This window comes from Cololabis saira, chromosome 4 (assembly GCF_033807715.1).
Source record: "Cololabis saira isolate AMF1-May2022 chromosome 4, fColSai1.1, whole genome shotgun sequence".
Classification (NCBI taxonomy): Eukaryota; Metazoa; Chordata; class Actinopteri; order Beloniformes; family Belonidae; genus Cololabis; species Cololabis saira.
In genome coordinates, this window is record NC_084590.1 from 47,555,238 (window position 1) to 47,582,633 (window position 27,396).

Genomic DNA, 27,396 nt, shown 5'->3' on the forward strand with positions numbered 1-27,396 from the left:
TCCTGCAAAAGCTACAGCAACACTACACCGTGCAGGAAGAGAACTCTGCCTTGGTTGTATTTGTCACTGGCTCACTGGCTTTATTGTTGACTGCTCAGTTCATATATCTTTTAAAAAGGACAATTTTATTTATTTATTTTTTCTTTTAGAAACATCTTGGAATCGTGGAATTGCCAGAGAATGATGCATGTTGTATTTGTTCATTTCTACAGGAGAATATTTATTTTATATTGGTGATGCAAATCAACCTTTTGTTGTCTCTTTTTTCCCAAATGAGAATTGATAAGGGAATCGATAAAAACCGAATCGTTAAGCAGAATGAAAAATGGTTGGAAGATCTTATCAATGCCCATCCCTATTAATGAACTATTTTAATGGTTTTCGTGTTAGTAGCTTTAACCATTTACACTTTTGATTTGACGTACTGAGATGTTTCATCTGAAGGTTTCTGGCTGTCAAGAACAGCACTTTAGACAGACAGCACTTTATAGAAACTCAAAAGCTTTTGAGAGTCAGCCAACAAGATGATTTAATTATTCTTCTTTGTCCTTACAGAAACATAAAGGCAAAGAGAGACCCACAAGTTATCGCTGTGATCACTGCAAGAAAGTCCTCACCACTTCATCAGGTCTGAGAATACATAAGATGATTCACACTGGAGATAAACCGTTCACTTGTGATCAGTGTGGAGCAGCTTTTACCAGACAAGATAGTCTAAGGACTCACCAACGTATTCACACTGGAGATAAACCGTTCACTTGTGATCAGTGTGGAGCAGCTTTTATCACTAAAAGTAAACTAAAGATTCACCAACGTATTCACACTGGAGATAAACCGTTCACTTGTGATCAGTGTGGAGCAGCTTTTACCCAACAAAGTAATCTAAAGATTCACCAACGTATTCACACTGGCGATAAACCGTTCAGATGTGATCAGTGTGGAGTAGCTTTTACCACATCAGGTAGTCTAAGGATTCACCAACGTATTCACACTGGAGATAAACCATTCACTTGTGATCAGTGTGGAGCAGCTTTTACCATATCAGGTAATCTAAGGACTCACCAACGTATTCACACTGGAGATAAACCGTTCAGATGTGATCAGTGTGGAGCAGCTTTTACCAGACAAGATCATCTAAGGACTCACCAACGTATTCACACTGGAGATAAACCGTTCACTTGTGATCAGTGTGGAGCAGCTTTTACCACATCAGGTAGTCTAATGATTCACCAACGTGTTCACACTGGAGATAAACCATTCAGATGTGAACAGTGTGGAGCAGCTTTTACCACATCAGGTAGTCTAATGATTCACCAACGTGTTCACACTGGAGATAAACCGTTCACTTGTGATCAGTGTGGAGCAGCTTTTACCCAACAAAGTATTTTAAGGACTCACCAACGTATTCACACTGGCGATAAACCGTTCAGATGTGATCAGTGTGGAGTAGCTTTTACCACATCAGGTAGTCTAAGGATTCACCAACGTATTCACACTGGAGAAAAACCATTCAGGTGTGAACAGTGTGGAGCAGCTTTTACTGAGTCAGGAAGGCTAACGATTCACCAACGTATTCACACTGGAGATAAACCGTTCAGATGTGAACAGTGCGAGGCAGCTTTTACCACATTAAGTCAGCTAAAGAGACATCAACGTACTCACACGAGTGATAAATTCTAAAGATGTGATCAGTATGAAGTGTGGAATTGCAAAAAACACCTCTCCACAGCAAAAAAAAAAAGCAAAATAATCAGACAACGTCATACCAAGACTTGAAAGACTAACATATGATGCCCCCTGGACACCTCCTGGGAAGGTGCTCCTGGCATGTCCCACCAGGAGAAGATCCAGGACACACCGGAGGGAATGTCTTTTGGCTGACCTGGGAACGTCTCTGGATCCCTCCAGAAGAGCTGGAGGAAATGTGTGGGGTGAGGGAAGTCTGGACATCTCTGCTCAGACTGCTGCCCCCGCTAAACAGTCCCACATCAAGTGGATGGAAATGGATGGATGGACAAAATCCATATATCTGCAAAAAGCACAACTTTATTGTTACACCATACTGAGATACAGAATGTAATCTAACTATAGCATTAACTATTCCACAAATACTGCATTAGCGCATCTCTAACATCTCTGCCTTCCTCCTCTCCACCCCGAGCCACTGCCACCACTGGCTGAAGTGGTGCTGCTGCAGGTACATCCTATGATGTTTCATAAGTCTTTCCATGACTTTCACACAGATTATGCAGTGAACAGGAAGTCATCACCATTCATTTCACCAGTCGGACATCACAGAAGGCAACCTGCTGAATTCATCTTCCACAACCCCTCGTGCTCGGTTGACTTTGTGCTTAAACGCAGACTGTTCTGCTGTCAGTCGTCCAGTGTCATGGAATGGTTTCAAGAGCCAGTCCTGCAAAGGATAAGTAGATTCTCCAAGAAGGAAATACCCAGCAGTCACTGTATATTCCTGATGTGAGCTAGGAAGATGGACAGGAATATATAATGTTTCATATCATATTTACCAAAAAGATCATAACAGTGTTAACATATGGATATTTAGTAAAATCCGTGAATAGCGGAAATAAAACGTCAGATGCTCAAAAAGTGATTTGAACTTTGAAAAGGTGCGGTTCTTCACGCACACATCAAGGCTGGCGTACACACATTTCTGAGGTTTTGTTTGTTGGCGACACTCACTGGTGATGCATTGAAGTCCAGTATATGAGGAAACATGACGTCAACAATAAGTTCAATACCACAAGTGAAGGACACGACAGTCCCCACATCACTTGTTGTGCTACGTCCAGTGATCATGTGAACTCTGAACTTATAAATGTTTGTGAACATTTTTGTGAACGTGTATTTCAACTTTAAAAGTCGGTTCAACCCCGACCAGCCTCCTAAAATGGCCGCCTTGTCCAGAACTACAAGACCAGCATGCTTTGCGAGTGGGGGCGGCGCCTAAAAGCGGCGCGCATCCAATCACAAGTGAGGTGCTGGTGACATCATCGCAGCGCGCGTAGGATAAAAACGCTGCCGCTGCCACAGTTTAACTCCCTTCCTTCTTCATCAGCCAAGCTGGTCGGTTCGTCCAGCTTGGTCTCGTGCCAAGAGCCCCTCAGGATCACACCTTCTTCGGTTCGGCGGGGAAAGAGACCCGAGGTGCGCTTGCCTCGGGACTGCCCGGGGAATCTGCACGAGGAAGCTCAATTCCACGGAGCGCAATGCGCTCTGCTCTTCCTCACAACCTCTCATCCTGAGCAGCTGGACCTTTGGCTCCGGGCCAAGGATCCCATCTTTCTCCCCCCCGGCTGGGGCAAGGCAGGAGGCCCGCATCGGACCGGAGCCCGCCCGTTGGAGCAGCGGTCTCGCCGAGCTGTGAGCTGCCTTGCCGGGCCCGGATGGCCGTGCATCGGCGACCGGAGGGCAGGGACGCACAGCAACGAATGACCCCCTCCCCGCCGCGCCTAGGACCGCGTGAGAGCCTCCGTTGATCCCGACCCGCCGCTGTCCATCCCGTTTCAGGGGAAGGGGCAGGGGCCGAGAGCCTGACTGGGAAACCCCCAGCAGGACCGCGACCCGCAGTCGACAAAGCCCGCAGCTGCCCGACCCGGATTCCGAGGAGGCGTGAGCTCATGAGCCCTGGTGATCAGTAAAACTTAGAGCGGCTCAGAACTGAGATTACTGCATACATCATCATCATTGTGTTCGTTATGTTGTAGTCGCCATTTTCTGCCAGTCATTCACGTTTGAAACGCACGTGTTTGCCATCCGGTTTAGTTGCACGTGGCGAGGACGCGTCCATTTTTAAAATACCAGAGTCCCGCCATCTTTAAACACTGCAGCCACGTTGTTTGAACCTGTTTTGTTGGTGTTTATTATTGTTTGAGTCCATGCATTTAACTTTCATTTCATTTTTATAGTTGTTGTTTTTTCTTGTTAGTTAATGGTTTTTGTTTATCGTAGTGTGCCATCAGGATTTATTTTGGGTATTTATTTACATCTGCTTTGGTACCCATATGTAAATAAATTCTGATTGATTTTTAATGAGGAGTTGTTTGTGTTTCATACAATTTTAGTCACATTGACTGTTTGACAGAGCCAGTGCCGAACTCTTTAAAGGAGCTTGAGGCAGGATTGAGGCAGGATTTATGAAGAAAATCCGTATACGTTTTAAGTTTTCTAGTAATAATGTCAGATGAAGTGTTCCAAACCAAAAAGAATGAGCCCTCTACCGTATCTCTCCGTCTGCTTGAACAGGCTGTGTGCTGCAAAATGTGCTGCAATTCGGACTCCGAATTTCCCGCGCTGGGCGGCGGATGTGACGTCACATGACGCATGCACGTTCTCCCCGTTCTCCCGTGCCGGCTTCACTGTTGGCTGCAGTACCCCCGACGGCCGTCGTGGCGAAGGGTGGCGCTAGAGAGTCTCATTTCTTAAAAGGAGCCTCATGCTCCTTTAAGAGCCTTCAACATTATTCACCAGGAATAATAGAACCTTCTGGTTATTCTGGTGGAATAATCCCTAATTTACGAGACTGATTTCTGCTGTTAAAAGTCATCATTTTCCTGGTTAAGGCCCAGGTGGTGCCCCTACGAGGATTATTATCATTTTGGTAATTCAATTTGATAAATAGTCGACTTTATTCATTCATAATAATTGTTGAATAAAATTATTAATAACCCTCTGATAACTGGACAGCTAAGCTACCCTGTGGCACAACACCAGGTAAGTTACACACGAGTGGAACTGCAACAATCTCACAATAAACCACATGAACATATAAAGGTAGGAGCACGAAGATGTAACCTGTCAATCACAATGTCAGCCTTGGTTCTGTTAGAGGAACCTGCTGATGCAGGATCAGTAGTGAGTCTTCAGGGACCACGTAGACCTGCTGGTCCAGGACTAAGACTGGACCATCAGCTGGTTCAGTCTCGACCTGCTGGTCCAGGACTAAGACTGGACCATCAGCTGGTTTGGGTACCGCTGGTCATCCCGTTGCTGCTTCCACCTGCCTGCTGTGCTGTTGCCGTCCCTGACCCACCAGTCTGGCCCTCGGCAGGAGGGTCCCCCCTTATGAGCCTGGTCCTGCTCAAGGTTTCTTCCCTCCTAAAGGGGAGTTTTTCTTGCCACTGTTTGGCTTAAGGTTTTTCTCCCACTAGGGGAGTTTTTACCTGCCATTGTTTATGTAATAACTGCTCGGGGGTCATGTTCTGGGTATGGGTCTCTGGAAAGCGTCTAGAGACAACTTTTGTTGTATTAGACGCTATATAAATAAAATTGAATTGAATTGAATTGAACCAAGAGGATTCTTCTGGATCTCTGCCCTGAACTGGACCAGCTGCTCCGGTTCAGACCAACATGATGCTTTCAGCTGGAGCTGCTACAGGTCGGACATCTGTCGCCATGACGACCGTATGTGACGACTACTCGAGATTAAAGCCAGATCCTAAAACATCCCATAACTGTGGACAGAGAAACATTACAATACATTTTGCATGCGAAAAACTGGTTCTGTAAAGTTGTCTTTTAAAATAAAACTAACATGTCACTGAAAGGTTGGTTGGTTCCAACCTTATGTGAAACAGCAATATATGAATAAAGTTTTTATTGAATGTTTGGGCTACTTTCAGAGTCTTATATGGAGTCGGTTGCAGGATTATAGAAAGTGTTAGACCGGTCTCTCCTCCTGCGGCTGCAACAATCAGAGTGGAGGAATCCGATCGTGATGCTTCATGTTTTAAACATGAGTTTATGTTGTTCACACTGTTACACAGAGGTGATCACAAACATCCACAATGCAAACTATGAGACTCAATACACGTGTACATTGGGCTTAATCCGTTAGTATATTATACGCATGACAGTAAAACGGAACAAGGAGCTGTTTTTCGTCCCACCAACTTAAGTTCTGGTGTCGGTTCTTAAATTACAAACAAGAAAAAAAAAGAGTGTAATGATGCACTAACGCTAAATATTAACATTCACAAAACATTACAAACATAATAAACCCACAACTCTTCACAGAACTGCATGTGCACTTGACTCCACGTTGATTGTGATGTTCAAAGAAACGTGCGTGGATTTGGGCATATGCACAGTTTTGAACATCTGAATTTTTTTTTTCCGTTGTTGGAATTTTTTTTCGCAAGAATTCCAACCACGGACCAACGTTGAAATCCACGCACTCTTTGTATATGAGGCCCCAGTTGTGCAAATTCTCCCACTTAAAAAGATACAAGAGACCTGTTATTTTCATCACAGAGACAGAATGACAAAAAAAAGAAAAACTGAAAATCACATTGTCTGATTTTTAAAGAATATATTTGCAAATTATAGTGGAAAATAAGTATTTGGTCAATAACAAAAGTTGATCTCAATACTAATTATACTATACTAATACCCTTTGTTGGCAATGACAGAGGTCAAACGTTTTCTGTAAGTCTTCACAAGTTTTGTTGCTGGTATTTTGGTCCGTTCCTCCATGCAGATCTCCTCTAGAGCAGTGATTGGTCCGTTCCTCCATGCAGATCTCCTCTAGAGCAGTGATTGGTCCGTTCCTCCATGCAGATCTCCTCTAGAGCAGTGATGTTTTGGGGCTGTCGACACAGACAACACAGACTTTCAACTCCCTCCAAAGATTTTCTATGGGATTGAGATCTGGAGACTGGCTAGAAGAGTCTTTGGTTTTAAACTTACATCCTTACTTTTGTGTTCATGAGTTTAGAGGCTCTGCTGGGAGTTGAACCCAGGATCTCCTGTTTACGAGACAGGCGCTTTGACCACTAAGCCACAGGGCCTCCGTAACCCCTCACTTACCTCGTCTTCATGGGGATTTCTCTAAAAACAACCGGGGCCTCACATACTAACGTTAATAATAAATAAATAATACATAAAAAAAGTGTTGTACACCATGTTCCACTCATGTCAGGATGTAGTAAAATTCCCTTTGAGTAGATTGAAGAACCAGGTATGTAGAGACATATGGTGCTTTTACACAAGTACCTACTCAGCACGTTTCTACTCTCCACGTCCCCGTTTTGAGCTTTTAAACTACGGTCCGAGGCGGGTGGAGGCGTGCAGAGTAGATACTTTTTCTGTATCTATTCTGCCGAGGTTCTAAGCGTGCTGAGTCGGCTCTGGATCTGACATCATCACACTACACGCCACCGATTGGTCGGGGGGCGGGGCCACCAAATGTAGCAACAGCGCCCTCTGCTGTTTATATTGAAACGTAAACATTTTGCTTCACATTCTGCTGTGTATTCCATGTGCAAAAAGCAACATATAGTGCGTCCGAAATGCCATACTAAAAAGTATATACTAAAAAGTATACTTAAATTTGGCAAACTTTTAAGTAAATATCAGTAGTGTGCATTAATTTGGACGTACTATTAAGAACGCACACGGCACTTCCTGCCGTGAATCATCTTACAGGCTCCACGTAGATGAGAATTAGAAAGGTAATGGCAGCTTTATTTCTATTTTCTTTCTTCAACACACATGTTTTTATATTTAGTTTTACACTCTAAAGACCATAAAAAGACATTATTTGTTGCACTTATGTCTTGCTGTCACCTGAATGAAATGATCTTAACAGACTTATTAAGACATGATAGTAAAAACTTAGAAAAAGATGTTTTCCATGTTCAGAGTTTTATATTTGGTAAACTTGTATTTGTTTAAATGAAATGTAACATTAGTCAAAGGAAGCCAATGTTGGTTTGACTGATTTCAGCCACAGTAAGAAGTTATTCAGTAAATGAGCTCTACAGCTCATATGTTGGACGACTACACATTCAGTCTGTCCACTGTTGTCTGTCAGACTCTCTGAGTTCATTAACAGCGTCTGGAGGACATTTCTGAACGTATCAGCTGTTTAAGCTCCTCCTACGTTTCCATTAGAAGCTGTTGTTCACTCGGTGAAACATCAGCAACACTCGTCCTCCATTTCTGAATCAGGACATCTGGGACCGACCTCACGGTCTGCTTAAGACAGACATCAACGTGCACGAACCAGGATTAGTTCAACCTGGTTCACATAGCTGCACCTCCTCATCCTGGATCGTCTTCCTGCAGCGGAATCATCCAGGATGAACTCAGGAGGAGATGTCAAGCCTTTCTCACACATCCTGGACTTCTTCGTTCTACTTTCATGCAACAAACCTCCCAACTGTCCCAGAAAAACTACATCAAGATGATCAACAATGAAACTAATCCAACCGTGGAAAACATTTGAAAAAGCAGCAGAGAAAAGCAGCTGGAGATGACTTTGGAGGTCTGGAATACAATATGTAATCCTGGATCAATCTGGGAACTTTATATTGATGATGATGATGATGATGATGATGATGATGATGATGATGATGATGATGATGATGATGGTGATGATGATGATGATGATGATGATGATGATGATGATGATGACCCATAAAACAAATGTATATTTGTCAATATTTCATTTTTGAGTTGTCTTAGGGGAAGAGGTTGTTACTTTAAACCAGTTTCTTCTATTTCACATCTGGATAACTCTCCGTGGGTAAAACTGGTAAAACAATGTTTAAATCATCTCTGGAAACCCTGATTGTCATGTAAAATTTCATTGATAACTTTGTGAGGTGTTATAGTCGTAGTCAGAATGGCCGAGTGGTTTAAGGCGCCAGACTTAAGGATAATGTACTTCCTTCATGTGTACAGAGTATTCTGGTCTCCCAAGGGAGGCGTGGGTTCAAATCCCACTTCTGACAGTTTCATGCTGCTTTGACCAACAAAGATCTCTTTCTGTTTACCAACAACGCCACCATCGGTTAGGGCCCAATAAATCAAAATGTGTACCCAAATCTACTCGAAGGGCATTTTACTACATCCTGACATGAGTGGATCATGGTCTACAATACTTTTTTTATGTATTATTTATTTATTATTAACGTTAATATGTGAGGCCTCGGTTGTTTTTAGAGAAATCCCCATGAAGACGAGGTAAGTGAGGGTTTACGGAGGCCCTGTGGCTTAGTTGGTCAAAGCACCTGTCTAGTAAACAGGAGATCCTGGGTTCAAATCCCAGCAGAGCCTCTAAACCCAACTGTCTTTGGAAGATTAGAGATGTCTCATTCATCATGTCTGTTGCCAACAACCATGCCATGTTCAAAGTCACTTAAATCCCCGTACTTCGCCATTCTGATGCTGGTTTGAACCACAGCAGATTCTCTTGACCATGTCTATGCACCTAAATACATTGATTAGCTGCCATGTGATTGGCTGGTTAATGAAAGCCATTAAATATCAAATTTTTCGCCAGGCCTGGCTTGCGTGCAAAATTTGGGGCACGTTTAGGGGGCAAAAAGGCCCTCATTTTGTCAGAAGAAGGAAAACAAAAAAACTAGGAAAATTCCTACAGATACAATAGGGCCTTCGCACTATCAGTGCTCGAGCCCTAATAAGAAGGAGGTTTTTTATATAAATGTATATAGGTTTTTTTATAATTTGTATACAGTTACTTTGTATATAAATGTATATATTTGTTTATCATGTGTGTATTGTTCTTTTTGTATTAATAAATGTGGCTTGTTTCTCTTTTAGCTTTGAAGCTTTGTCTCGTTCCTTGTTAAATTATACATATATAGTTTGATTATCCACTTGAAATGATTGTTAATTATATGACTGGAACAGATAAGATCCCATTGAAAAAAACCTCCGGGAATACCTTTAATTATAAATAAATACCAACAATAACTGGACTAAGTATCCAAAACACAAAGGTTAGGAAGGCGACAAAACCAAATGACCAGAATGACTCAGTGGAAGGTGGAACTGGTTTATTTTTGGGGCTTTAAGTTTCCAGAAAGGACAGACTCTTGGCAGGTACGTCGTCTAGTTGTTCTCCAGGTCCACGTATCTGAAAGAGAAAGACATTTAATATAAACCATATTATGGTTTTATAAAGAATTCTAGAATGAGTTTTCCTCCTTCCTCCTGTTTGGTTTTGCAGTTCATTTATTCGTCCAGCAGATGGCGACATTTCCCCGAATCACCGCCCGCCACATGAAGACGCTCTGGGTTCTTTAGTTCTGCTTAGAGTCTCTGCATTTAAATTAAGTGCATGTGAGTGATAGCGTTGCTGAAGAAATGTTTTTTCTGCTTTGATTATCTTCTGTCTTAAACTGAAATAAAAAGGAAGAGTTTTTGTTGTTGATGTAATGTCACTTTCCTGCCACTTGATGTCGCTGTGACGGCTCTCCTGCAGCTGCCGGCGGAGCCCAGCGCCTGAAAGGGAGAGGAATCCACTTAATAGGTTTGAATCAAATGTAATGACGTTACATTTGATTCATACTAGATATTTGTATAATTTACTCCATCATTGTATGTTTGTTCCACACTATTGTAAACCTTGTTGGTGTTTGTTTAGCAACATTTGCTAATAAAGTTTTTTAAAGAGGTCACGTGGTTCCGGGTTGCGTCATCACAGTTTTTGCAGACGAACTTTTAGATTGAAGATCTGCAGGATCAGAACTAAACGAGAACGAAGCAGAACCAGGACTCGGAGATGGACCGGGATCAGAACCAGGACTCGGAGATGGACCGGGATCAGAACCAGGACTCGGAGATGGACCGGGATCAGAACCAGGACCAGGAGTCCAGCATCAGGACCAAAGCGGGATCTTCCTCTGCTGGTCTGCAGGTCAGTGTTCAGGTCCAGGTTCTGCTGATTCTGATCCAAACACTTTATTTGATTCCGTGTCCGTAACTTTGAACGGAACCGCAGAAAACACAAACACGTGATCTTCCTCGGAGACTTTGAAACGTGTTTCCGTCTGAATATGTGAATGTGGCGGCGACACGGACGCAGCAGTTGGAGATGCTGCTGGTTCTGCTGGAGTTTTATTGTGGTGTTGGAACACACAATCTAAAGTTAAAACACACAATCTAAAGTTAAAACACACAATCTAAAGTTAAAACACACAATCTAAAGTAAAAACACACAATCTAAAAGGTAAAACACACAATCTAAAGTTAAAACACATAATCTAAAGTTAAAACACACAATCTAAAGTTAAAACACACAATCTAAAGTTAAAACACATAATCTAAAGTTAAAACACACAATCTAAAGATAAAACACACAATCTAAAGATAAAACACACAATCTAAAGATAAAACACACAATCTAAAGTTAAAACACACAATCTAAAGTTAAAACACATAATCTAAAGTCTCCACCAACTCGTGAGTGTCTGCAGTTCTGGAAACATCTGGTTGGTTCTACAACCGAGTAGCAGCAACATCTCCAGAGCAGCGGGGTTTGTTGGAGCTCCTATCCCGGGAGGGAGACGCCGCCGGCGGGTTAAAGTCGGAGGAGATGCCATTATGAGCAAAAAGGCCGCGTTTTAAACGAGTGGCGTAAAAACCGGCGTTTTCTGCTGTCCATGAACGCCACTAAAGGTATGGCAAGCCATAACGGCCAAAAACCGGGCTTGAATGAATGCGCTGCCGAACAAAAACATAGACATATAAACGTAGACGCCCCATGGAGCTGCTGCGATACGTCCACATCGGCGCCATATTGGATGTGGCAAGACTGCACTGTAAACTAATACAAGTAAATTGACTTATTTTCATAAAATGCCTTTCTACAAAGAAATGTACGTTTTACGTCTCATTTATTCATTCACACGCACTAATATACTTGGGAAACAGTTAGGCACCAAATATAAAATATTTAATTTTCTTAGATGGCAAAAATAAGAACTTTATTGATCCCACATAGGAGTAATTCATGTTGTATCAGCTATAGAGAACAAGGTAATTCCGAAAAACAATATATATCCCCCCTCACAAAAATAATAAAAATAGAGAAACATATTTTCTCATCAACAAAACAAATTTAAAATTTTTCAAATGACAGAATAACATATTTGAACCATTTTTCAGACAATAAAATAACATTTGAATCATTTTTCAGACAATAAAATAACTCAAAATATCACTAAATAAAAATCTCAAAAATGATTCAAATATGTTATTTTTTTACTTGAAAATTTAAAATATCTTTATGTAAAATAGGCTTTATTGATGAGAAAATATGTTTCTCTATTTTTCTTATTTTTGTGAGGGGATATATATATATATATATATATATATATATATATATATATATATATATATATATATATATATATATTGTTTTTCGGCACTACCTTGTTCTCTATAACTGATATAACATGAATTACTCCTATGTGGGATCAATAAAGTTCTTATTTCTGCCATTGAGAAAATTATATATATTCGGTGTCTAAATGTTTCCCAAGTATATTAGTGCATCTGTGAATGAATAAATGAGACGTAAAACGTAAATTTCTTTATAGAAAGGCACTTTATGAAAATAGGTCAATTTACTTGTATTAGTTTACAGCGCAGTCTTGCCACATCCAATATGGCGGCGTCGTTGACGTATCGCAGCAGCTCCATGGGGCGTCTACGTTTATATGTCTATGAACAAAAGGGTGTAAAAAGCGCCGTTTTGAGCACAAAAAACGCTGTAAATAACAGCGTTTTATAAAACTATGACGTGCGTAAAATACGCTGTTTTTGTTCAAACTTAAGATCACACCTGGCAACCAGGTATCTGTGTGTCCAAGCTTCACTTATCACACCTGGCAACCAGGTATCTGGTTGAAAACTTGCTTCTGCAAATCTAACTCACGTTTTTTCCTTTCGAAAAAATCCACTGGTTTGTGTTTGAGAGAAGGATGTTTTGTATTTAAGTGTCTTTGAAGCTTGGATGGCTTCATTGCTTCGTTGGCGAGCGTTTCTCCACATAAAATACATAGTGGGTTTGGCGCCTCCAAATCGCCCGTTGCAACAAATCCGTATTTTATATAAATAATGTCGTACTTGCGATTAAAGCTTTTGCTTTTCTTTTTGGTAGGATTTTCCACTCGTTCATCACTATTTCTTTTACTCGAACAACCAGTAAAGAAACGGCTCATGGAGGTTTGCTGAGGTCCGCTCATCTCTGCAGCAGACTGAACCTAACCTGCATACAGCACCTGTGCATGGTGCTGTTCAGTCCGGTCGGGTACCAGAACTTATTGTTCGCCAAGCCATGACAGGGCTGCCCCTCAAAGAAACACATTTCGATTTATACAAGTTTTGGATGAAATTATATGACAAAAAAATGCAAAAATTGTTTTCTTAAATTCTTAAATTTAACTTAAAAAAAGTTAAAAGTTGTCCTGTGAGCTCTAGTATTTATATATGAAGCTCAAGGATGAGATCAAGTCATATTTAGGCAGAAACAACTTTCCATCAATTGTATTTGGCCTTCAATCAATTTTTGGCAGGTGAAAATGCCCATTTTTTGTTGTAATGCTCCTTTAAAAGAATTTCAAGTTGTCCTGTGAGCTCTAGTATTTATATATGAAGCTCAAGGATGAGATCAAGTCATATTTAGGCAGAAACAACTTTTCATCAACTGTATTTTGTAGGTAAAAACTGTCCGTTTTTTTATAGTAGGCATAAACAATAATATTAGATGTACAAAGCACATCCAAACATAGGAGGAAATAGGTACGTAGAGCCCAGATCAGATTAAAAAAAATCCAGACATATTGCAAAAGTGATCAATTCTTTATTGAAAACACACCCATAAATCACATTCATTATAGTCTAATTTCCAAAGACAGGGCTAAACAAAGGCATCAGACATACCAAGCACATAGAGACATGTCTATTACGGCATTGTCACGGCTGATTTCGCTACAAACTACACTTCTTTTGGGCACAGATGTGATAATTACGTAACAACAAACGTTACACTTTCTAAGACACATACCTTTGCTATAATTGCAGACGTACAGGTGTGTGTATCTGCATATTATGACCGTTTAATCCGCGCTCAATGGGCTGTTATCCCTCAACGGGCTGCTGTGCGCGCTCCCGCGGCCGCAATCAGATTCTGGCAGGCAATCACTTTTTGGCACAACAAGGGAACACGTCTGCTTCTTTTGCAGAAAGGGGTCCATGGTGGCTCTTCATCGGTCTGCATGCATTTAATTTAAAATACTTTTGTCAGGCACAGTCAGGCATAACGTTAAAGCTCTCTTTTAAAGCCAAAATACGCTTAATATCTTACCAAGGCGAGTCCGTTTCGTTCAACTGTCCGACGTGCTTTTTCTCTTCAAATGCTCGTGCATTACAAACGTGCTCCGGTGATAAGCAAGGTCTGCTTTGCAAACCTTGCAAGTCTTCTTTTTATTCACCGTATCCAGGCTAAAATGCTCCTGAACTTTTGAAGTTTTGTTACCCGCAGCTGCGCTGAGACGCAAAAAAAAAAAAAAAAAAAGCTGCGCTGAGCTGTTGTGCAGCGCGGCTCTCGGCAGAGATTGTATGAGGTGAAGTGAAGTGAGATGCCTCACTCCATTGGGAAAAAAACGTCTGGTGACAATTGCCGACAATTTTGATTATCGCTTATTGTCGACAACGTCGACGAATCGTTGCAGCCCTAATCATGATCGGAACACAAGCCATTTCACGGCCCAGTAGTAACGGCTCTACGGCCCAGTACCGGTCCGGGGACCGGGGGTTGGGAATCACGGAACTGGAGGATATTCAGAAAATTACTGACATCCTGCTAATGGGTTGGTTGGTGATGGGAAGGTTTATTTATTGTGTTTATTTGTAAATATATGGTGAAAATAGATATTGGGTGACAAACTTTAAGTCCTTGTTCTGTGATAATCTTTCTGTTTGTTCATAACAGCTACACGTATCACATACAATAACTTTCTCAGAATGAAGGAAGAAGCCTTATTTGTTGGAAATATTTCCCCTATGAGGTAGAGTGTTACACAAGATACTCCGGACATCAGATGTGGAGCTTCCTCGACGTCTCCTTGGTGAGGTTTTCTAAGCTTGTCCCACTGGGAGGAGACCCAGGACCAATGGAGGGAATCTGTCTCTCAAATGTCCTGGAATGTCTTGGGTCGCCCTTAGATGAGCTTGACAAAGTGGCTAGGGAGTCAAAAGTCTTGGCTTTCCTGCTTAAGGCTGAGTTATGGTTCTGCGTCATACCAACGCAGAGCACACGCCGCAGCCGTGACGCCGTCACGAACCCTTCAGAGTTCTCCGTCTCTCCATTTGGTCGCGGTGCAGTACCCCCCGCGGCCACTAGTTAGCGATCTTTTTCTGAATGGTTTATCCGACTTTTTCCGGTCACAGTAAATCAAAGAGATAAGGACAACTATTGTGCAAAAAAACAAAACAAAAAAAATCACATATAAACGAAGAAAAGAGCCCTGAAAGTTCACTACTGATTCAAACCGGAAACCGGAAATGCTTCGCTTTCAAACGAACCAATCACAGCCCTCTCGGTCTGCGTGTGGTTTGCGTCTCCTCGACGCGTAGTTACAATTTTCAGGAGGTGCACGTCACTGACGGCGCAGGTGACGGCGTGTCCTCTGCGTCGAAGAAAACCAGACGCCGTAGGCACGGCGTCGTTTTGACGCAGAAGCATAACTGAGCCTTTACGCTACTGCCCCTGCGAACCGACCACGGATAAGCAGAGGAATATGGGTAGATGTTATGTTTTGAATGTATTATCATGTTTAATATGTGGCTTATAAGTATAGTGTAAAAATAACCGTGCTTCACGCTGTAAAGTCCAAGGCTGACACCAGTATTTATGTGAACCTGTCGTTTCCAAAAGCTCTGCACATGGTCAGAGGCAGGAGTAGATTTTGTTAACACCAATGAAAAGTTTGGAACTATGAACATTTCAGCAACACAAAGTGTGTACATTTTACTCCGCTGATTTTACCCATAAATCTATTCTGCTCATGTTTCATGAATGAGACCCACTGAGTTCATAAACGTTTATGGTCACTTCGATTTTTTTAGTTTTTTTTGGTGGAAATTCTCGTTATCAAGATCAGTGTTAAGGTTAAGCGAAACACATTTATTTATAATGCATGCAAAGGAAAGGGTCACAGAGTGTATGGAGTACCGTATTTTCGCGACCATAAGGCGCACATAAAATTTTTATTTTTTTTTTCTAAAATGTGCCGCGCGCCCTATGAAACGGTGCGCCGTTTCTATTACCTGTATTACGGTAATGTGAGGCGGAGCCACCATGAGAACGGTAAAGGGAGAAGGGGGCGTGTGAAGCACCCGTGAGTTGCGGCTGAGTCCGACTGAAAGCAGTAGCACTGGCGGAAGAAATTAAAATTGAACATTTTCATGGAGGTCCGTCCTGGTGCTTTCGCTTCATGAAACGGTGCCAGCGCAGCAGCACCGCCCGGCGGATTATATGGAAAAGATGGAGAGCTTCCGCTCATTCTGCAGCCGACACGTCACCGACATGGACGATGTGCCGCTCACGTTAGGTGAATCACACGGTAGAGTTAACGGGGACCAGCGCCGGGGAGCGGACCGGGAACACCGCGGTGGAGTTAACGGGGACCAGCGCGGTGGAGAGGACCCGACCAGCGCGGTGGAGTTAACGGGGGCCAGCGCGGTGGAGTTAACAGGGACCAGCGCGGTAGAGAGGACGGGAACAGCGCGGTGGAGTTAACGGGGACCAGCGCGGTGGAGTTAACGGGGACCAGCGCGGTGGAGAGGACGGGAACAGCGCGGTGGAGTTAACGGGGACCAGCGCGGTGGAGTTAACGGGGACCAGCGCGGTGGAGAGGACCCGACCAGCGCGGTGGAGAGGACCCGACCAGCGCGGTGGAGTTAACGGGGACCAGCACGGTGGAGTTAACGGGGACCAGCGCGGTGGAGAGGACAGGAACAGCGCGTTGGAGAGGACCCGACCAGCGCGGTGGAGAGGACCCGACCAGCGCGGTGGAGTTAACGGGGACCAGCGCGGTGGAGTTAACGGGGACCAGCGCGGTGGAGAGGACCGGACCAGCGCGGTGGAGAGGACCGGACCAGTGCGGTGGAGTTAACAGGGACCAGCGCGGTGGAGTTTACGGGGACCAGCGCGGTGGAGAGGACCGGACCAGCGCGGTGGAGAGGACCGGACCAGCGCGGTGGAGTTAACGGGGACCAGCGCGGTGGAGTTAACAGGGACCAGCGCGGTGGAGTTAACGGGGACCAGCGCGGTGGAGTTAACGGGGACCAGCGCGGTGGAGTTAACGGGGACCAGCGCGGTGGAGTTAACGGGGACCAGCGCGGTGGAGTTTACGGGGACCAGCGCGGTGGAGTTTACGGGGACCAGCGCGGTGGAGTTTACGGGGACCAGCGCGGTGGAGTTTATGGGGACCAGCGCGGTGGAGTTAACGGGGACCAGCGCGGTGGAGTTAACTGGGGCCAGCGCGGTGGAGTTAACTGGGGCCAGCGTGGTGGAGTTAACAGGGACCAGCGCGGTGGAGAGGACCGGACCAGCGCGGTGGAGTTAACGGGAACCAGCGCGGTGGAGAGGACGGGAACAGCGCGGTGGGGGATCCGCACAACGAGGTATGAGAAGTCGTCATTTGTTGTGCTTGCCTGCCACGCTGATGGACAGAAACTGCCGCCGATGGTGAGTTTTAAAAGAAAAAACGTTGCCTAAAGAGACTTTTCCAGCCAGAGTCATTATAAAGGCAAATCAAAAGGGCTGGATGGATGAAGAGATGATCGAGTGGCTGAGACAGGTTTATGTGCGGGGACCCGGTGTTTTTTTTTTAATTCTTTAATGCGGAAACAGAAGATGAAGACTTTGAAGGGTTTGATTGATGTGAAAAGTGAAATAAAATATCAAACTAAGTTTTGCTCCCGCTCTATTTTTAAATAAGCACACTTGTGTGTGTGTTCTGCAGCGCGTGTGTGTTTTGCGGCGCGTGTGTGTGCAGCTCCGTGTCTGTAGACTGCGCCTTTTGGGTCGGTGCGCCGTATGTGTGTTTTAAATCCAAAAATTACACACAAAACTGAGGGTGCGCCTTTTCACACGGTGCGTCATGTGTGATCACCAGGTGAACCGGGTACAGTAACCAGTAGCGGATGTTCATGGATCGGAGTCGGACGTTAACGGCATCAAACTGCCGCTGTTGCTGGCGGGTTTCAGCCGAAAGATCTGGGAAGAAACTGAACCCGCTAGTTTTCTGTTAGGTTTAGGCACGTAACATTTGTATCATCAAACTCTCTGGAGACAAAGAAAGACAAAAACACGATTAGAATTTACTTGCAAGGAGAGCAGTCGAGATTTGTAAGATCTCCAACATACTCTGATTTGTCTCTGCTGCTTCCTTGCTTTTATTTACTCTGGGTGTACCCTAGTTTACAGAGCTGACTGCGCCCCTAAAGGGAGGGGGAAAGGGAGTGGTCGCAGTCAGTGGACAGTCAATGGACAGGTATAGATTGTTCTTGTTTAGCAACAAGAAGTTTCCTCTTCTCTGCAGATTGCTGCTTTATGCTGACAATCAGGAAACTTCTTGTGCAGCATTTTTTAATCACTTAACACAGCATTGTTTTATCAGTGTGTCACAGGCATAAGCAAGTTATCATACGTTCTGTTAATAGCGAGCATGATAACTTACTACAATTATTCCAACATTTTCATACCGCACCTCTTTCTGTATTCTCGCTGCTCGCGGTGTCTTCTCCCGGTCCTTATAATTCAGAAACTTCATGATGATCGGAGCTGAGGACCGGTTGGAGTGAGCTTGGCCAACCCGGTGTGCTCGCTCAATGATGGGGGCGAAGGTGAAAGTGTCACCCAGCACCATAGACAGTCAGTTCTGCAAAAAGCTGCACATGTCTGAACCCTCGTTTTTTTTCGGGGAGACCGACTAGTGTCAAGTTGGAGCGTCTTCCTCGGTCTTCTTGGTCCTGTACTTTATTTCTAAGCAGCTCTGTTGTTCCCTCAAATTGTTTAACTTTTTGTTGGAGAGCAATTACCTCTTCTTCCATCTGTGAGACCCTCTCCTCCGCCTCCCCAATCCTCCTGGACTGTGAAAGTAAATCCCCTTTAATTCCGTTAACTTCTTCCAGCATGTCAACAGACTGTCTGGAGAATTCTTCCCTCAGTGTACGAATCGCGCCCAGTATGTCGCTGTTTGAGGGGGTTCCAGCATTAGCTTCGCCCTGACTTGCGTTAGCATCACTGCTAACACCGACTGCAGTGATGCCGGTCAAGATACTTTGTGGGACCGTTTTTTATGTTTGTTGTCCAGGTTTAGAGTTTTTTGACGGCATCCTTCCACTCCTTGCTTCAACAGGTCTTCGAAAGTTAGTTTGTTGAGATATCGGTCGCTTGTTCAGAGTTTTTCCAGAAAGTTAGCTGCGAGCCACGTTGCTGCGACTGGTCAGCACCGCACCATAACCGGAAGTCCACAGGCACTTTGTTTTACTCTCAGCCGCTTGCGGCTCCAGCTGATTTCTTATCTGCGCCGACACTAACAAAGGGGTTCCGCAATTGAGTACGTCACAGCAGCTTCACCCCAACCCACCCACTTCTCCCCTGGCTGTGGACAAACAAACGAGGACCAAGCGGGTAGAGGCGTGACAATGTGTGACGATGCGTGACGAGCCGAGTCGGGCTGAGTAGGTACTAGTGGAAAAGCGCCAAAAGTGGCTAGGAAGTCAAAAGTCTTGGCTTTCTTGCTTACGCTACTGCCCATGCAAACCACCCACGGATAAGCAGAGGAATATGGGTAGATGTTATATTTTGAATGTATTATCATGTTTAAAATGTGGTTTATAAGTATAGTGTAAAAATAACCGTGCTTCACGCTGTAAAGTCCAAGGCTGACACCAGTATTTATGTGAACCTGTCATTTCCAAAAGCTCTGCACATGGTCAGAGGCAGGAGTAGATTTTGTTAACACCAATGAAAAGTTTAGAACTATGGACATTTCAGCAACACAAAGTGAGGAAATTTTACTCTGCTGATTTTACCCATAAATCTATTCTGCTCATGTTTCATGAATGAGACCCACTGAGTTCATAAACGTTCATGGTCACTTTGATTTTTTTTTTGTCTTTGTTTTGTTTTTTTGTGGAAATTCTGATTATCAAGAACAGTGAGACATCCAGGTTAAGCAAAACACATTTATTTCTAATGCATGCAAAAGGAAAGGGTTTCAGGGTGTACGGAGAATAAAGGTAGGCTCTTTGTGAATCTATGTTATATAGAGTTAGATTACACATGGCTTACTAGAGTACACTAGGCCGGAGGTCAATGATCGACTTTGTTGTCGTTTCATCTGACCTTCGGCCGCATGTCTTGGACACTCGGGTGAAGAGAGGGGCTGAGCTGTCAACTGATCACTACCTGGTGGTGAGTTGGATGTGCTGGCGGAGGAGGAGGTTGGACAGACCGGGCAGACCCAAACGGATTATGAGGGTCAGTTGGGAACGTCTGGCTGAGCCCTCTGTCAGGGACATCTTCAATTCTCACCTCCGGGAGAGCTTCTCTCAGATCCCGGGGGAGGCGGGGGACATCGAGTCCGAGCAGACCATGTTCTCTGCCTCCATTGTCGACGTGGTGGCTCGAAGTTGTGGTCGCAAGGTCTCCGGTGTCGTGGCGGCAATGCTAGAACCCGGTGGTGGACACCGGAAGTACAGGATGCCGTCAGACTGAAGAAGTTAGCCTGTGGGACTCCTGACGCAGTAGATGGGTACCGGCCGGCCAAGCGAGCCGCGGCTCGGGCGGTCCTGGAGGCAAAAACCCGGGTCTGGGAGGAATTCGGGGAGGACATGGAGGAAGACTTTCGGTCGGCCTCGAGGAAATTCTGGCGGACCGTTCAGCGCCTCAAAAGGGGGAAGCAGTACTCTGCCGGCACCGTTTATGGTGTGGGTGGGGAGCTGTTGACCTCGACTGGGGATATCGTCGGACGGTGGAAGGAATACTTCGAGGATCTCCTCAACCCGACTGACATGCCTTCCTCAGTGGATTCATCCATCACCCAAGCCGAGGTCACTGAGGTAGTTTGTAAGCTCCTCGGTGGCAGGGCATCGGTGGTGGATGAGATTCGCCCTGAGTACCTCAAGTCTCTGGATGTCGTAGGGCGGTCTTGGTTGACACGCCTCTGCGACATCGCATGGAGGAAGGGGACAGTACCACTGGAGTGGCAAACCGGGGTGGTGGTCCCTCTTTTTAAAAAGGTGGACTGGAGAGTGTGTTCACGCTTCTCAGCATCCCCGGGAAAGTGTACGCCAGGGTACTGGAGAGGAGAATACGGCCGATAGTTGAACCTCGGATTCAGGAGGAACAATGCGGTTTTCGTCCCGGTCGCGGAACACTGAACCAGCTCTACACCCTCCGCAGGGTGCTCGAGGGTTCATGGGAATTTGCCCAACCAGTCTACATGTGCTTTGTGGATCTGGAGAAGGCATTTGACCGTGTCCCTCGTGCCATTCTGTGGGGGGTGCTCGGTGAGTATGGAGTCCGGGGCCCTCTATTAAGGGCTGTCGGGTCTCTATATGATCGGAGCAGGAGTCTGGTTCGCATTGCCGGCAGTTAATCAGACTTGTTCCCGGTGCATGTTGGACTCCGGCAGGGCTGCCCTTTGTCACCGGTCCTGTTCATAATTTTTATGGACAAGATTTCTAGGCGCAGCCAGGGGCCGGAGGGGATCCGGTTTGGGAACCACAGGATTTCATCTCTGCTTTTTGCGGATGACGTTGTCCTGTTGGCTTCATCGGACCGGGACCTTCAGCATGTGCTGGGACGGTTTGAGGCCGAGTGCGACGCGGCAGGGATGAGAATCAGCACTTTCAAAACTGAGGCCATGGTTCTCTACCGGGAAAGGGTGGCGTGCCTTCTCTGGGTGGGTGGAGAAGTCCTGCCTCAGTTGGAGGACTTCAAGTATCTCGGGGTCTTGTTCACGAGTGAGGGAACGATGGAGCGTGAGATTGACAGACAGATCGGTGCAGCGTCCGCAGTTATGCGGTCGATGTACTGGACCATCGTGGTGAAGAAGGAGCTGAGTCGAAAGGCGAAGCTCTCGATTTACCAGTCAATCTACGCACCTACCCTCACCTATGGTCATGAACTTTGGGTAGTGACCGAAAGGACGAAATCGCGGATACCAGCGGCCGAGATGAGTTTCCTCCGCAGGGTGACTGGACGCTCCCTTAGAGATGAGGGTGAGGAGTTCGGTCACCCGGGAGGAGCTCGGAGTCGAGCCGCTACTCCTTCACATTGAGTTGAGTCAGCTGAGGTGGCTTGGGCATCTGTACCGGATGCCTTCTGGACGCCTCCCTAGGGAGGTGTTCCAGGCCTGTCCCACCGGGAGGAGACCCCGGGGAAGACCCAGGACACGCTGGAGAGACTATGTCTCTCTGCTGGCCTGGGAACGCCTCGGACTCCCCTCGGAGGAGCTGGAGGAAGTGTCTGGGGTGAGGGAAGTCTGGGCATCTCTGCTGAGGCTGCTGCCCCCGCGACCCGGGAACGGATAAGCGGCGAACGATGGATGGATGGATGGATGGATGGATGGATGGATGGATGGAGATTACACATGTCTGTCTGAGACAGAATGTCCTTGGGGTGTCACGTAACCCTGCATTTTATCACTATCTTTTCTTTCAGATTATGAGCATCCTATGCCTCAGCAGGGGCAGACTATACCCAGTAAATCTACCAAATAACTTTCTCTTCTGTGCTCACGGAACAGCTGCTTCTGTCCTGTGTGATCAACATGACTAATCTGAAGTGGTTACATAGGGGTCATTGGTAAATTTCCATCATACTTTACAAATAATAATGATTATATTAATCCTCAATATAGCATTAGACATTCATTTCACTATTCAAAGGCCACCTACTACTATTAATGTACCAAGTAAAAAAAAAATGCCATTACCATTTATAATTCTTCTTAAATTGGTAATTATCCCACTTTTAATGCTGGAATCTATGTTGTCACCTGCCCTTTTTACACTGAACTAACACAGGGTGGTGGGTCGGGGGAGGGATTCATTATTGACAAGACAGTGATGTCTGCAAGGTTCTCATCCACAAAGTCATAAATCAGCATATTGCAGAGCTGTCAATTGCAACTGCCTACTAAAATGACAGACCTTTGTATAACATGACACTCGGGTCACAACTTAACAAACACATAAGAAGTTATTTGCGTTACAAACACAACAGCAGGAGTGGCAAAGGAGCCTGCTGGTGATATTTGTGCAACATGATTTGGGGCAAAGTCGCTATGTAATTCCTGTTATTCAGCATTGATCTGCCACCTGCTCCATCTCCTGCATCAGTCAACTCTTCTGATGGTGGTGAAGCCAGCAAGACCAACCAAACAGACAGTGGGCTGTCACGTTAGGTAGGACAGCTCGATAATGCCTCCCGAGTCCTTTTCCCTCCCCATAACTCCTCCTCAATTGCAACATACAGATTATTAAATTTGGCTTATATGGGTTGTTTTGATGTATAGGAAATAAAAATACTCAACAAAATGGCAGTATCCTATGCAAAAATGTAAAAATATGCTTAGATGGACTTGTTCTATGGTAGGTCAAAAAGGGTTAAACAAACATTAATCATCCATTGATAATAATGGGGTTGTATCTAAAAACGCTGACCATGGGGTGTTTTTTTCCTTGCCCTGTTGGTAGAATCTTGAAATTCCAAAGTTTCTGGCAAACTTCACCCCAAAAGGTTCCTCATGACTTCCTTCAGTGGTTTTTTTTAGGCTTGGCAGTGATGGTCAAAAGTTTGAAGAAATAGTTCTAGACTTTACAAGTCTAGAGAACAAATATTACTTTAAAAAAAAAAAAAAAATTAAACTGGTCAACAATAAATCTATACGAGGACTCAGAGACTGTATAACTGCACTGCAATTTCCAACTGGCCAGCAAGAATTTGCTTGGTGATGTGTATGGATGAAGAGGTCCCACACTGGCAAAAGTGTGGGACTGGCAAAAGTGGTCCTAAAGGAGAAGCAAAACATGCTCAGTAAGATACTTTATATTGCAGGCAACATAGAAATGTTTGCATGTAAATTATTAGATCATGATCAAATGAAAAGCACAATAGTACTTAAATATTGAAGTTGTGTATGTTACCCCTCATAGCCACCCAAACACATGCCGCTCCTTGATAAAATGAGGACTTAAGAAGAGCAGAGGAGTTTGTGCTGCTCATGCAAAAGCATTACACCTTTACACTGGCAGTCTCCAGTGACAAAAGTGCAACCTATGGTGAGATTTTACCCATCCTGCAAAAGCTACAGCACTACACCGTGCAGGAAGAGGACTATGCCTTGGTTGTATTTGTCACTGGCTCACTGGCTTTATTTTTGAGTGCTCAGTTCATATATCTTTTAAAAAGGACAATTTTATTTATTTATTTTTATTTATTTTTTCTTTTAGAAACATCTTGGAATCGTGGAATTGCCAGAGAATGATGCATGTTGTATTTGTTCATTTCTACGGGAGAATATTTATTTTATATTGGTGATGCTAATCAACTTTTTGTTGTCTCTTTTTTCCCAAATGAGAATTGATAAGGGATAAAAACCGAATCGTTAAGCAGAATGAAAAAAGGTTGGAGGATCTTATCAATACCCATCCATATTAATTAACTATTTTGATGGTTTTCGTGTTAGTAGCTTTAACCATTTACACTTTTGATTTGACGTACTGAGATGTTTCATCTGAAGGTCTCTGGCTGTCAATAACAGCACTTTAGACAGACAGCACTTTATAGAAACTGAAAAGCTTTTGAGAGTCAGCCAACAAGATGATTTAATTCTTCTTCTTTGTCCTTACAGAAACATAAAGGCAAAGAGAGACACACAAGTTATCGCTGTGATCACTGCAAGAAAGTCCTCACCACTTCATCAGGTCTGAGAATACATAAGATGATTCACACTGGAGATAAACCGTTCAGTTGTGATCAGTGTGGAGCAGCTTTTATCACTAAAAGTAAACTAAAGATTCACCAACGTATTCACACTGGAGATAAACCGTTCACTTGTGATCAGTGTGGAGCAGCTTTTACTGAGTCAGGAAAGCTAAAGATTCACCAACGTATTCACACTGGAGATAAACCGTTCACTTGTGATCAGTGTGGAGCAGCTTTTACCACATCAGGTGATCTAAGGACTCACCAACGTGTTCACACTGGAGATAAACCATTTAGGTGTGATCAGTGTGGAGCAGCTTTTACCACATCAAGTTATCTAAAGATTCACCAACGTATTCACACTGGAGATAAACCATTCACTTGTGATCAGTGTGGGGCAGCTTTTACCACATCAAGTGATTTGAGGACTCACCAACGTATTCACACTGGAGATAAACCGTTCAGATGTGAACAGTGTGGGGCAGCTTTTACCACATCAAGTCAGCTAAAGATTCACCAACGTATTCACACTGGAGATAAACCGTTCAGATGTGATCAGTGTGGAGCAGCTTTTACCCAACAAAGTAATCTAAGGACTCACCAACGTGTTCACACTGGCGATAAACCGTTCAGATGTGAACAGTGTGGGGCAGCTTTTACCACATCAAGTCAGCTAAAGATTCACCAACGTATTCACACTGGAGATAAACCGTTCAGATGTGATCAGTGTGGAGCAGCTTTTACCCAACAAAGTAATCTAAGGACTCACCAACGTATTCACACTGGCGATAAACCGTTCAGATGTGATCAGTGTGGAGCAGCTTTTACTCAGTCAGGACAGCTAAGCACTCACCAACGTATTCACACAGCAAAATAATCAGACAACGTCATACCAAAACTAGAAAGACTAACATATGATGCCCCCTGGACACTTCCTGGGAAGGTGTTCCTGGCATGTCCCACCAGGAGAAGATCCAGGCCACACTGGAGGGAATGTCTTTCGGCTGACCTGGGAACGACTCTGGATCCCTCCAGAAGAGCTGGAGGAAATGTGTGGGGTGAGGGAAGTCTGGACATCTCTGCTCAGACTGCTGCCCCCCGCTAACCAGTCCCACATCAAGTGGATGAAGATGGATGGATGGACAAAATCCATATATCTGCAAAAAGCACAAATTTATTGTTACACCATTCTGAGATACAGAATGTAATCTAATTATAGCATAAACTATTCCACAAATACTGCATTAGCACATCTCTAACATCTCTTCCTCCTCTCCACCCCCAGCCACTGCCACCACTGGCTGAAGTGTTGCTGCTGCAGGTTCATCCTATGATGTTTCATACGTCTTTCCATGACTTTCACAAAGATTATGCAGTGGACAGGAAGTCATCACCATTCATTTCACCAGTCGGACATCACAGAAGGAAACCTGCTGAATTCATCTTCTACAACCTGTCATGGTTTCCCAGTTGGGGATAGGTTTTTTCCATGATCACTCTCCTGTCGTTCCAGATCCTGCCACCCTCATCAGCCAGACATCTTCTCTTTCCCCTCACCTGTGCTTCCCCGCCCATCTGCACACCTGGTTCCCATGATCATCAGTTCCCCTTTATATACCGGCCCATTTCCACCTGCCAGTTGCCAGATTCTCTAGCGTTCATGCCTAGCTTTCCAGCATTCCTGATTCTGTCTGTTTCTGCCTGCCTGCCTGTGACTTTGCCTGATTCCCGGTTTTTGGATTTTTTGCATGCCCCTTTGGATTTGTCTGCCTGATCTGCCTGTCTTCCCGGTTTTTGACTCCTGCCTACCTCTGACCTGATTAAAGCCTCTTGGACTCTGATACTCCGTTTGATGTTGTTCATTTGGGTTTTTCTGTCTTTTAAGCCGTGACAGTACAATCTGGCCAAAAGTATGAACCCAGCCAGCATGGACCCACCAGGAAAGAACGTGGATCTGTGGGAGCTCTTTTACGTTGACGTGAAGTGGCGTCCTACCACCATATGTTGAAGGGGAAAGGGACATGCCGCCAGCCCCAGCCTGTTGCTGTCCCCGAGGTGGTCCCGGACCCACCCCAGTCTCTTCCCCCTTTCTCGGGAACACACCTGGCTCGAGATGGCCCATGAGTCTCCAGCTTCAGGAGAAAAGACGGCGGCGGCAGTCCCTGCCCGTTCCTGTTCCGGCTCCGGCGGTGGTCCTGGACGCATCGCCCCCTGTTCCTGCTCCGGCGGTGGTCCTGGACGCATCGCCCCCTGTTCCTACTCTAGCGGTGGTCCTGGACGCATCGCCCCCTGTTCCTGTTCCGGCGGTGGTCCTGGACGCATCGCCCCCTGTTCCTGCTCTAGCGGTGGTCCTGGACGCATTGCCCCCTTGTTCCAGCTCCAGCAGTGGTCCTGGACGCATCGCCCCCTGTTCCGGCGGTGGTCCTGGACGCATCGCCCCCTGTTCCTGCTCTAGCGGTGGTCCTGGACGCATCGCCCCCTGTTCCCACTCTAGCGGTGGTCCTGGACGCATCGCCCCCTGTTCCTGCTCCGGAGGTGGTCCTGGACGCATCGCCCCCTGTTCCTGCTCCAGCGGTGGTCCTGGACGCATCGCCCCCTGTTCCGGCTCCAGC

The 27,396-nt window shown here is 45.0% G+C and overlaps 2 protein-coding genes and 3 non-coding genes across 6 annotated transcripts in view; 4 read left to right on the top strand and 1 right to left on the bottom strand.

Annotated features, from left to right (window-relative positions):
• LOC133442055 (zinc finger protein 664-like) overlaps window positions 1-4,247 on the top strand; it is a 214,491-nt gene extending 210,244 nt beyond the window's left edge. Inside the window, exon 2 of the mRNA XM_061719952.1 lies at window positions 556-4,247. Coding sequence (XP_061575936.1) covers window positions 556-1,680 — 1,125 coding nt within the window. The 3' untranslated portion in view covers window positions 1,681-4,247. The remainder of the gene's footprint in view (window positions 1-555) is intronic.
• Window positions 4,248-6,736: 2,489 nt separating this feature from the next.
• Window positions 6,737-6,809, bottom strand: trnat-cgu (transfer RNA threonine (anticodon CGU)). The gene has a single exon. It is a non-coding gene; the product is annotated as a tRNA-Thr (tRNA).
• Window positions 6,810-8,641: 1,832 nt separating this feature from the next.
• On the top strand, window positions 8,642-8,756 carry trnal-uaa (transfer RNA leucine (anticodon UAA)). The gene is made up of 2 exons: window positions 8,642-8,679; window positions 8,711-8,756. It is a non-coding gene; the product is annotated as a tRNA-Leu (tRNA).
• Window positions 8,757-9,007: 251 nt separating this feature from the next.
• trnat-agu (transfer RNA threonine (anticodon AGU)) lies at window positions 9,008-9,081 on the top strand. Its single transcript has one exon. It is a non-coding gene; the product is annotated as a tRNA-Thr (tRNA).
• Window positions 9,082-10,464: 1,383 nt separating this feature from the next.
• On the top strand, window positions 10,465-26,545 carry LOC133442078 (zinc finger protein 239-like). 2 transcript variants are annotated; one of them, XM_061719992.1, is made up of 3 exons: window positions 10,465-10,687; window positions 24,711-24,783; window positions 26,070-26,545. In XM_061719992.1, the coding sequence occupies exons 1-3, from the start codon at window positions 10,553-10,555 to the stop codon at window positions 26,087-26,089; spliced, it is 228 nt and encodes a 75-aa protein (XP_061575976.1). In that variant the 5' UTR covers window positions 10,465-10,552; the 3' UTR covers window positions 26,090-26,545. The 2 variants fall into 2 exon arrangements, with proteins under 2 accessions (XP_061575976.1, XP_061575975.1); XM_061719991.1 differs by lacking the exon at window positions 26,070-26,545 and having other exon boundaries at window positions 24,711-25,799.
• Window positions 26,546-27,396: the final 851 nt, after the last annotated feature.

Excerpts from the sequence above, each read along its gene's own strand:
- LOC133442078 (XM_061719991.1), top strand. The coding sequence starts at position 10,553 with ATGGACCGGGATCAGAACCAGGACTCGGAGATGGACCGGGATCAGAAC. Across the intron at positions 10,688-24,710 it reads CTTCCTCTGCTGGTCTGCAG|AAACATAAAGGCAAAGAGAG; the intron begins GTCAGTGTTCAG and ends TTGTCCTTACAG.